The following is a 12195-nucleotide window of genomic DNA, read 5'->3' on the forward strand; positions in this document are numbered from 1 at the left end:
GACATCGGGAGGAGAAGCGGTGCCAGAGCGGCCAAAGGAGCGGGAAGGATGAAGCCGGCACGGCGGAGAGGCTCGCCACAGCGGAGTGCAGCGCCTGGCTTCGGCCCCGACGGGCTGCACCGAGGAGCGCCTCGTACCTGCCGGCCCGGCTCCTCCACGGCCACACGTGTCCCTCGCCCAGCGCCGCCAGGGTGGAACCAGTCCCCCTCGGCGGGCTCTGGCCCTGCTGCCCGCCCGCCTGCCTGCCTCTTTGTCTGCACACTTAGCTGTCTACGCACAGTTTGTTGACTTTATTTTGCTCTCGGGGAAGCTGTCTGTGTGAACGCTCCCAGAAGCACACAAACACCCCAAAGCTCCCACCGCTTCCGGGATTCAGCCTGCTGCCGGTGCCCTCCTACCGGTGCCCTTGCCCGGTGTTCCCCCCATGCTCCCGAGTGTATTCCCAGCCAGTCCCATCCAAAAGCGGGTGACATTTTCCCGCAGCCGAGACGGGGCTGGCCCAGCTCCATCCCTCTCCTTCAAAACCTGTCCAACTCTCACTGCTTCTAAACCACGTCCGCTCCCGGCAGCGCCCCGTTAAGGGCGCGCGCCCCCAAGGGAGCGGCGGGCTCGGCGGGACACCTTGCCCAGCCTTCCGGGGCTCGGGCGTCCTCCGGACGCCAGCCCGTGCCTGGAGGCAGCTCTGCCCAGATAGGGGTTCGCCGCGGGCGAGGGCTGCCGGTAGGCGGGCCGGCACCGGCGCTTGCCCCCTGGCCGTGCCCCAGGGAAGGGCCGCGGCTGCCGATGACCCGAGCATGCCCCGCTCCAGCCCCGCTGTCCCGACACGTCAGCCCCTCGCCTCGCACGGAAAACCGGCCAACTTGGAACCAACAAACCGCAGCCGATTGCCCTCTGTGTTTGATTACCGAGGAGGCAAACACCACTACCACCACCACCCCCTGGAGTCCCCTCCCGCCGCCCCAGGGCTATGTAGGTCACGAACGGGAGGGAAACGTTTTAAAAATAACCCGACCTGGAAAAATATCTTTCGAATCTGTCTCCGCAGGGCGGAATTTCAGGTTCCGTATGAAGTGATTTTGACTATTTTTTTTAATTATTTTTATTAAATCTCCAGATAACGTGTGCCGGTAGCAAAGCTCCCCCTGTTACCCGGTAAGGGGGTATCTCCCCCGTTCAAGCACAGCTCTAGAACTCGCCCGTGTTTGCAAACTCCACCGGGGCGTTTAAAGACTTTAAAGCCGTCGCTCAGCGTCTGTCGTTCAAACTGCCCCCGTTAACCGGCGGTATTTCCATCAAAAACCCGGGGAAAGCGAAACACACCGAGGGGAGCAGCAGCCCAGGAAAAAACCACGGCGGGGGAATCCCAGGGGGGTCAGAGTCGCCCGTTAGGGGCGAGGGGAGGTCTCACCCCCGGAACAATGGGAACAATGCGGCTCCCCGGAGGCGGCGGGGCGGGTGAGGTGCGGAACGGCACCGCTCCGCTCCGCACCTCGCCCTCTCCGTCGCCGCCTCCGGGGGGCCGCCCGGTGACAGATGGCGGCTCAACGGCCGCATACAAATAAGGGGTGTAACGTAGAACGAGGGGAGGGGGGGAAACGACGCCCATCACCGCTGCCGCCGCGCCTGACGTGGGCAGCCATATGGCGCGTGCCACCGGGCGGGGCGCGGGGCGGGGCGCAGGCGCGTTTTGGGGCGGTGGCGATCGCCGCGGTACCCGGGTCCCGGTGCCGGCCCCCCCCCCGCCGCGCATCCTCGGTCCCGCTATATAACGGGGGGAGCCCGGCTCTGCGCAACCTCGGGAAAAAAAAAAAACCAACACCAAAACACACCACTCGCACGGAGAGCTGTGCCGGGGTTATGAGACCGTCACCGCGCAGGAGAGGCTGAGCAACGGAGGTAACGGGAAAATGGGTTGTTTCCGACTCCCATCCCTCCGAGGGAAAGGGGTTGGCGGCGGCTACTGCGGTGGGAGAAGAGCCTGAGGGGTCGGGGTCGAGGGGTATTGTCGCTTGCGGTCGCGGGAAGCGGCGGTCGCTCCCGCCAGTGTGTGCGGGCAGCTGTGTGCGGGCACACCTGTTTCCGTCCATCCGCGCGCACACATCTGCGTGTGTATACACATATATGTTTATGCACATATATGTGTATGCACATGTGCGTCCATACACGCATATAAATATGCATATGTGCGTGCACCTATGCGCACATATATTATACCTGTATATGTGTTTCCACCTGTGTCCCCGCAACTTCAGCTCCCTCTCCTCCGCAGAGGACGGTCGCACGGCGGGCGGGCGGGCGGCATTGTTCCTCCCCAGTGTGCCCGGTGCAACCGGGGGATGGTTGCAACCCCTCACGCAAGGCCCCCGCTGGAAGCAAGGGGACGATGCCGGTCTGCTGTGGACAGGGTGATGGAGACGGAAAGCAGGGTCTCGTCCCGCACCTGTTACCGCCGCTCGGCGCGCTCCCCGCCACGGGCACCCGGCGGCAGTCCTGTGGGCAGCGGCAAGACCGGGGGAGGCAGAGCAGTGTCGGTCGGGGGAGCAGGTGCCGGGCGCACGTCGGGGCGGTGCAAAGCCCCGTGCAAAGAGGCGGTGAAGGGGAGCCGTGGAAAGCGGCGGCCACAAGCGACACGGGCGGCCACCCGTCCCTGCGGGTGTCCTGTGCGTGTGTCCCCCCGCCTTTCCCCCTCCTCTATTCAGCAAAAGGGGTGTTTTGGGGGGGGGAGGGATTTTTTTGTTTGTTTGGGGTTTTTTTTGTTTGTTTGTTTGGTTGGTTGGATTTATTATTTTTTTTTTAAACCCGCCCGGGCTGCTGTCGCCGTGCCGCCCGGGCTGCCCCCCGCACACGTAATCTGCTTATATTCCCCACTAATATCAGCGAGTTACATAACGGCATAGGAACATATGTCAACTTGATTGTAAGGCAGGACCGCGGAGACAATCGAAACTTTGCGCTGGCACCGTGGGGAGGCCGGGGTTTCCCTCGGGAGAGGACGGGGGGAGCAAGGAGGGAGGAACGCGGGCGGCTTCCCCCCCGCGGCGGGTCGCTGCGCGGGGCCGCGGCCGCCTGTCCCGGTGCTGACCCGGCTCTTTTCTGTTTCCTCTCCGACACAGAGGCTCGCCATGACCAAGTCGTACAGCGAGAGCGGGCTGATGGGCGATCCCCAGCCCCAGGGCCCCCCGAGCTGGACGGACGAGTGCCTCAGCTCCCAGGACGAGGAGCACGAGGTAGACAAGAAGGAGGAGGACCTGGAGGGTCTGCACGGAGAGGCTGAGGAGGATTCACTGAGGAACGGTGAGGAGGAGGACGAGGAGGACGACTTGGACGAAGAGGAGGAGGAAGAGGAGGAGGAGGAGGACGACGACCAGAAGCCCAAGAGACGGGGCCCCAAGAAGAAGAAGATGACCAAGGCGCGTATGGAGCGTTTCAAGCTGCGGCGCATGAAGGCCAATGCCCGTGAGCGCAACCGTATGCACGGCCTGAACGCAGCCCTGGACAACCTGCGTAAGGTGGTGCCCTGCTACTCCAAGACGCAGAAGCTCTCCAAGATTGAGACCCTGCGCCTGGCCAAGAACTACATCTGGGCGCTCTCTGAGATCCTGCGCTCGGGCAAGAGTCCCGACCTGGTCTCCTTTGTGCAGACCCTCTGCAAGGGGCTCTCGCAGCCCACCACCAACCTGGTGGCCGGCTGCCTGCAGCTCAACCCGCGGACCTTCCTCCCCGAGCAGAGCCAGGAGGTGCCGCCGCACGTGGCGGCGGCGGGGCCGCCCTTCCCGGCTCACCCCTACCCGTACCAGTCGCCGGGGCTCCCCAGCCCGCCCTACGGCACCATGGACAGCTCCCACCTCTTCCATCTCAAGCCGCCGCACGCCTACGGCGCCGCGCTGGAGCCCTTCTTCGAGAGCGGCCTGGCGGAGGGCGCCAGCCCCGCCTTCGACGGGCCGCTCAGCCCGCCCCTCAGCGTCAACGGGAACTTCTCCTTCAAGCACGAGCCGGCCGCCGACTTCGACAAGAGCTACGCCTTCACCATGCACTACCCGGCCGCTGCCGCCGCGCTGGCCGCCGCGCCGTCCCACGCCGCCATCTTCCCGGCCGCCGCCTCCCGCTGCGAGCTCCCGGTCGACGGCCTGGCGCCCTACGAGGGACACCCGCACCACGAGCGGGTCCTCAGCGCCCAGCTCAACGCCATCTTCCACGACTGAGCCTCCCGCCACCCGCCGCGGGACGGGGAGGGGAAGAGCCGAGCCCGCCGGCGGCCACCGCCTTGTTTACAGTCCTCGGAGCGACGCTGTAAACGCGGGGCAGCGGCACCGGGATCGCGCCAATTACCTGATCGGGATAACAAAATCACAAGCAATAATTAGGATCTATGCAATTTTTAAACTAGCGATGGGCCAATTACAAAATATATATGAAATCTCTATTTTTCAACCAACGTTTTACTACTTGTTACCTTTCCCATGCTGAATTATTTTGTTGTGATTTTGTACAGAATTTTTAATGACTTTTTATAACGTGAATTTCCTATTTTAAACCATGCAGCTTCATCAATTTTTATACATATCGGAAAGGTAGAATTATATCTAATTTATACAAAATGATTTAACTAATTTAAACCAGCAGAAAAGTGCTTAGAGAAGTTATGTTGCCTTAGCACTTCTTTCCTTTCAAATAGTTGAAGAAGAAGAAAAAAAGAAATGCACAATCCGGGCAATTTCTTTCCCATGAAAGTCTTTTTTTTTTTTTTTTTCTTTCTTTCTTTCTTTCTTTTTCTTTTCTCTTTTCTTTTTCCTCTCCCTCCCCCCTACAGCAAGAACCAGATCCCCTAGGTCTTGAGAAGATATAAGAACGAGAGACTTATTTTCTATTAAAACATATCAATTCAACACATAACTTGCACAAACTTGTATATAAAGATTATAAGCAAATGCCAACACCCTTTTTAAATCAAAAGCTGCTTGACTATCACATACAATTTGCACTGTTTCTTTTTAGTCTTTGAAGCCCTTGGCATTCCGTGGTTTTTCTGAAGAGAACTTGAAGTTGTTAATGTTTCCAGGCGATATAAATGCATGATTTTATACATGTTCACACGATCCGTGGTTGTCATATGCTCATCTTTTAAATCGGAACCTAAAACTAATCAGGTTGTTAAAGTCGGGCTATATACCTATTGTAGTCGATTAGTACGGTAGCTTGAAACAAATTCAAACCATTTAATCCGTAATTAGAACAATAGCTATTGCATGTACAATGCAGTCCAGAATAAGTGCTGTTTGAAATGTAATGCTGGTTCAACTGGAATCAATCTGTACTGTAATTTTGTTTGTAATCCTGTATATTATGGTGTAATGCACACTGGGATTTTAGGAAAACATCCATCCTTTGGCAACAACATAGTATTGAACATTTGGTCGAATGTTGCATTTCTCCTTAAATGTGATTATTATTTTTTTTCTTAGTGTAAGTAATTCCTATGGGATTATTGTTTTATTCGGATAGCTCATGAAAGGTGCAACACTTATTATTTGTAGAATAAAATTGGACTAAAAAAAGGGCACGGATTCTTTACTTACCTCGAGGCGTTTCGAGGGAAAGGGGGAAAATGGTGTGTGGGGGGGAATTTTGTTCGTTTCTTTACAGCGAAATGGGCCGTTTGCAATGCTGAGTTGCCGAATTAGGGAAGCGGGGGCCCGAAACGCGGCTCGTCGGGGAGCTGCGGCTGCCGGTTTGGGCAGCGCCGAGCGCACCGCGGCCGCCCCGGCTCAGCCCGGTCTCCCCTCTCAGGTCACGGAGGGAGCGCCCGTCCCGTGATACCGGCGCGGCTCCCCGGGCCCGGCACACTGGGAAAATGCCGTTTCAGCCCCAGCAGCAGGTGCTCCTTCCCCCGCCAGCCAGCTTTGGATCCAGCGCTATCGATTCACTGTCTCCCCTCCTCCCAGACGGGAAACATGTGTTTCTTTAATCTTCACTGATTATTCTGGGGCTTAAGGAACCCAGAGACACAACCTGCGGGAGAGCAATTCCCCTAATGACCAGGAACAATTAGCAACAGGTCTTTGCCTCCGACGGTCAGAAACAGACTAGAGAGGTTCCTTGAAATACCTTATATGAAGTCTGTCACAAAGCGGAAGAGGCTTTCATAAATATTTCACTTAAATTCAGCAGAAAGTGAACGGGCTCTCCTGCGGATGAGAGCATTATTTTTTCCCAGGAGAAATCAAGCTATCGACGTCTATTTTAAAGGTGTTTATAGCTACGGAACCTGCACTAGTGCTGCCATACCCTTACTGCCAGCCTTTCCTACTAAAACCACGCAGGAATTCATTGCGATGCCGGTTCTGCCCGAGCTCGCAGCCCCGCACCCCAAAACTCTTGCTGTATCTGAAAAGCAAGCAAGCGAAAGGCAACTTTTCAAGCACCCGATGAACCTGTCCCAGTCAGTGGCAACTCAGCTAAATATATCCTGGATAACCTGAGGGAGGGAGGGGGATGAATGACACTTTTTCAGATAAAATTGAAAAAGGTGATCCAGGCTTGCTCGCCTTTTGGTTATGCACCTCCTTCTTGAAAATAAGGATTCTTCTAGTCAGTCAAGGGGCAACTCGCATGCCACCATCTTTTATTCAAAGGCAGGCACAGATGTTCCTTCTGCAGGGGAGGTTTTAATTTATGAAAATTATATTGTTTATGCATGAATGCACTCTGCATAACACACAGTACTTCCATCTGATGAGAGAAATACCACAGAACCAGTGCCAATGTCAGGAACATATTCTGCAAATTTAGCCGCTTAAATGTTTAATGAATATTTGGAAGGCATTTCCAAACCACAAGAAACCTTTTCAATTACCTTTACTTTTTTCCATGGTTAATAACAAAACTCAACTCCTCTAGCCAATGCAATTTACTTAAAAGATCTACCTAGGCTATCTGAACATTTGCTACTGTGACACAGTAGAAAAAATGATATTTTAATGTTATGAGCAACCTAATAAGGAAAATTAATTAGGCATTTTGGTAACTACAGGCTCCATTTTACAAATCACTTGTGAGTTTTGTTATTTCAATTAGTTTAGTTCTTCCCCCCCCCTTATAAAATATTGGAGATCTTCTCCCCTACCCCTTTGCTGCTGCTTCTGATGCCTCCATTATATTTTTCTTGCTGTTAATATCAAGCCAAATCTTAAAATCTTTGCTCATGACTCCCACAGGAAGGTCTATCAAGGTCTCTTTCAAAGGAAAGAATTATTCACACTGTTCCTCTCCTATGAACATATCACTAATTAGCTAAGACTATAGTAGGATTATCCAACTTCCACATGCAGAGGTAACTCTGGGGTTGTGCTGTACACACACACACTGGGTCAATCAGTACAGGCCTAGGACTCTACTTTTACTTAGCTTGTTGGCCTTCCCCTTCTTTATGTTGTACTTCTGACAGCAGAAATTGTTCTGCCACCAGGGCATGCTTGAGAAGACCCTGGTGAAATCTCTACAGGTACAGTGCATGAGTAACAATCACAACTTGCTGCTTTTCCCTTCTTAGTTTTCTGAAGTAAGAGAAGAGGGTCTGGAGGTTCTGGGCCCATTGTTACCTGTGGTACAACTGAGGCCCCAGCTATGACAGAGGGATCTGAAGCGGTAGAACTTCAGGTCACATTCACAAGATGTCTGAGAGACTGAAGCCTCAGGTTTTACCAAGCCAGAATGACAAATACACCTAAACGACATGAGACTTTGGCCTAGTGCCTTCAGGAGGACTCCTTAGATGAAGGGAAGTAGATTCAAGGAGAACCAAGATTCCCAAATTCACCAGAAAAAAACCAAACAGAGCATTGCATTCTCCAGAATATGATCTTCCAGAATTTTAATAAACTAATATTAAAAAGTAATACACAATCCCAGAGGTAATAGGAATTAATAGAAATAATTCTAAACCAAGCTTTGAGAACATGTAAATCAAGTCTTTTCTATCATCTGTAATGGTATAAATTCTTGCAATTGTTTCAGTATAGTAACTGATCAAAACTGGATCTACCATGACCTTAGTAATTGCTTTTGACATGTTAAAAATGAGTCTCCTCTTTAAAAAAGACTATAGTACTTCTGTAATAAGAACCATCTTGTCAAATAGTTTTAGCAATTAAATTCCATTCTTGTTTATATATAAGTATCTGAAAACAAAAAACACCCCCACAAACACACAACAAAAAAAAACCCCAGGCCCCAACCAGGCAAACAAAACCCACTCAGTTCTTACTCATTCCTATTGAGAAAGAACATACAGAAATTAAGCTTGGAGTTCTGCCTGGTGCTGTATCAGGGAAAACATGCAGAAATTGGCCTTATGGACCCGTATGGGTTGTATGGTAATTATTTCAGAAATTATAAATGGTCTGTTTCCTTAGCTGAAAATCCTGTGTTACAAAAAACCCTTGAAAAACATAGTACATGAATACATGTCAGAATAGTGAGCTGAATATCTACAAATAGACTGTTAAATATGTACATAAGTGTTTTTTAAATAATTCATATATGTATTTAACAAACTGTCAGAAGATATGCAATACAAAATTAAAACTGACAATGCTCTCAAAGCATTCTCCTAAGTATTTAGGTTGCCTACAGGGTATGTAAAACAGAATATCAGCTCTGGCTTTCAGTTTCCTAGCTTGTAGTAGTTTGCAGCATAGATTTAGTTGCTTCTATTTTATTTTACACAAAAAGCAGTTAAGATTTACACTATTTGCTAACATTTTGGTGACAGAACAATAGAAAACAATTTTCAGAGTAAAACTTTATTACCTTGAAGTGATAGCATATCAACCTTGATGCAAAGAAAAAATAAAGCACCCCCTAATCAACAGATCCTCATTTTAATATTCCTTCCCATCACCACATTTTCCTCTATTGTTCTCATTAAGACTGTATTCAGCTCATGATGGTCTCAGGAAACACTTCAACTTCAGACTCCATTCTTACAGCTTCTTATTCCTGCATAATAATTCCACTTCTCTTTGCAGGGATTTGTCCATCTCCAGAACGTCAGACTTTCTTTTCCTTACCTGCTCTTCTTTCTCTTTTTTTATGCTTTCCTTCTCCTTTTCAGACATATAAAAGGATGTCTAGTAATAGTAATGTTCTCTTCTACAGATAATTGATGATGCCTTTAAAATAATTTATGACTTCACTTATTCTGTAAAGTCTGGTGTTCTGCTTAGTGTCTCTTCTTCAAAGAATGAAACCAACACAACAGAGTTGAATTAATATTGAGAGCTACAAAAGATTCTTTTCTAGGGTAACAATGTAAGAAGGGAACATACTTAGAAGAGCTAATATTTGGGAATGAACAGCTGAAGTACAACTGACTACACATTAAACCTTCATTGTACAAACAAACATTGTAGCCAGAAAAACATACAAGCCAAGGGTATGCTGCCAATTTCAAAACTCAGGTTTCTCCAGAAGCAGATCTCTATTAGCCACTGAAACAAGCCAGCTATCAGAAATGTCCAGTTGAATCCTCCAGATTGGGCATAAGGTATTTTCCTCACAGCATCCACTTATCTCTTCTTAATACCCATCCCTTAACTTCAGTATCACATTATCCATGAATCAAAAACTTGGCCTTCCCATTTCTTGCCTATTAGCCTTCTTAGATTTTTCTACCCATTCTTCTTGATTTGAGAAGATTTCTTTTCCTATAGCATGCTTTACCTGCTTGCTTTTCTTCAGTAAAAACTAACTGTACTTGTTATTTCTGCCATAGGTTGTCCAACCTCTTCTCTTCCTTCACAAGGTTCTTCTGGAAAAGATTTCTAAGACTCCCACTACTTCTTAGCATCTAGGTAGCAAGAGATAATTTCCTTCACCCAGAGAGAAACACTACTCTCAAGAGGAGTAGTTACAAAGAGAGGTTAGCTCATCTATTGTCCAAACCCAGAGGATTCTCCCCACTCCTAGTTCATCTGCCTATGCTCAAGGCCAGCACCCCAGCATGGAGCAATACCTCCCCTGAGTTTAGACTGCAGAAAACAGGTTCTAAAGAAGGCACAAAGGGGATCTGCCCTCCCTCATGTAAGAGCAGTGCTTAAGAGGAGGCTTTCACCCCAGATATCTACCTTGACAACACTGCAGCTACGTCTGTGCCTGGCAATATCCAGGCCCTAACCTACAGGCTTAGTATCCTTGCTTGACCTTAGACCTGCATTGACAGTATAGACTTCCTTGGTGACTACTGGGCTAGCACCAATATGCGTTACTGTCACCAGACCTGCCTCTAACCCCCTCACTTTGCTTTTCAGCTTGATAATGGACCTACCATGTTGCAATAGGCTTGTCTAGCTATTGGGAATCTGGCTGAACTTAGCCATACACAGCTCTGCTCAACTCGGTCAGGAATGTAGGACCCTACCTGACCCATAGCTACTCTCAGCTCTACTCCCTTTATAAAACAGCTTACCCTTCCACTTCCATAGTATTCCTTCTCTTGTGTTTCTAGCTACTAACTGCCCAAGGCCACTACCGAGCCTTAAAAACCCGGACCAGCCCCACCTGCAACTCCCCTACCAACCCCGCCCAAGGGCCTGGAGCTCTATTTAAGATCAGCCTGTGACTATCAGTCTTTCTTTTAGGAATCCTAGAAGATGGTGGTGCTCAGTCTCTTCACTGTGAACTTGCCTGCTGATTTGGATTCTTGGGGAATACTACTGCCTTCCACTGGACTGCATTGCTCAGGTACCATCACATGGGTGCTGTCCTGAAAGGCCTCTGTCTTGCTAGCCATAGGGTCCCCCTTGGTTCCCAGGCTATTAGGGAGTAGCTAGTCCTTACTGTGCTCTGACAATGGCTTTGCTTCCCTTCTTGGTGTGCCCCCATCTCCCTTTTTTGCTGCTTCTACTTTACTTCAGCTATTTGTTTAAAACAAACAAAAACATTAAGACAATTTCTAAGGCAGGTCCATAGGCTTTCCAGGTAAAATGGAGTAACAGCGTAACCTAGGACTCAGACTATACAACGCAACACAAAGCTGTTCCGTGGATGCAGTTCTATGATTTTTTTTTTTTATTCCTTGTACACTGGAAAAATGCATAATTTCTGTATTTATTATTGGCAAAAAATAAAAAGCTATATCTTGTAGAGATCTGCTGATGAGCTAGATGTTCTCATGTGCTGCATATTTAGTCACCCTTAAATTGAAGGAGGTACATTAAATTCAAAGACAGAATTATTTTATGCATGGAAAACACTACATATTTATAAATATTCAAAGAATACTTCTGGAGGCTGTCTGAAGAGCTGCAAAATTTAATTTGAAGGATTTTTACTATAAAATGTCCTTCAACTTCTTTACTTCTTAAGAGGTGAATAGGGCTTCTCTATGTTCATGTATGCATTGCCATTGAATCAAAATGCACATGAGAGAACTGGAAAGTAAAATATGTAGCTGCTTTGGGTGACTTGGAATGACTTCTGCATCATTCCTGTCCCTTGTGCAGCATACTGTATTTCTAGATGTCTGTTGATTGTTCTGACATCACAAGTACCTACATGCTCCACTTCCAAATTCTGGTTGTGATTAAAGATGTAGAAGAAATCAAGGTGGTTACGTGTAAATTCAATGCTCTGTCCTATTTGCCTACTATACAATTCTTGCTACACACTTACTGTTTTCCTCGTGTATCTCTTTTTTCTCTGATATGGCAACATCACACAGGATACTACATGAGATCATTGATACAACCCTTCTTACAAGAAGAGACAAGGCAATTCTAGGTGTGTGAGTTCCAGACACACTCTACAAAATGGATAAGATGGTATCGCTGGACTATTATATGTTTTTCCAAATTCAATCTGAATGTTTTTCAAAACTGTGCAAATCTGAAAGTTGTGATGTTAAAAAAAAAAATCTATAAGGATACACTTGCTTAGAATATTATTTTTTCCACAGGAAAATTGCGTCTCAGACTTAAAAAGGACTCTGGGGACCGAGGATTTGTGAACAGTAGCAAACCAAGTGTGAACATATGTTTTTTGTTACTTATATACAGTTCTCTTACTATTTTATATTTTTGTCTACTACATTTTAGTATACTATCATTTACTGATTTAATATACCTTTCAAGTAATATCAACAAAAGGGTGTTAGAAGTTTTTATGATATCAGTCGAAGGGTATTACAAGTCTCTTGGG

At 48.4% G+C, this 12195-nt stretch overlaps 1 protein-coding gene across 1 annotated transcript; it reads left to right on the forward strand.

Annotated features, from left to right (window-relative positions):
- Nucleotides 1–1685: 1685 nt before the first annotated feature.
- NEUROD1 (neuronal differentiation 1) lies at nt 1686–5557 on the forward strand. The gene is made up of 2 exons (XM_030488550.2): nt 1686–1896; nt 3114–5557. Exon 2 carries the CDS (start codon nt 3123–3125, stop codon nt 4200–4202), a length of 1080 nt encoding a protein of 359 aa, XP_030344410.1. The 5' UTR covers nt 1686–1896; nt 3114–3122; the 3' UTR covers nt 4203–5557.
- The last annotated feature ends 6638 nt before the right edge of the window (nt 5558–12195 follow it).

This window comes from Strigops habroptila, chromosome 5 (genome assembly GCF_004027225.2).
Source record: "Strigops habroptila isolate Jane chromosome 5, bStrHab1.2.pri, whole genome shotgun sequence".
NCBI classification, from domain to species: Eukaryota; Metazoa; Chordata; class Aves; order Psittaciformes; family Psittacidae; genus Strigops; species Strigops habroptila.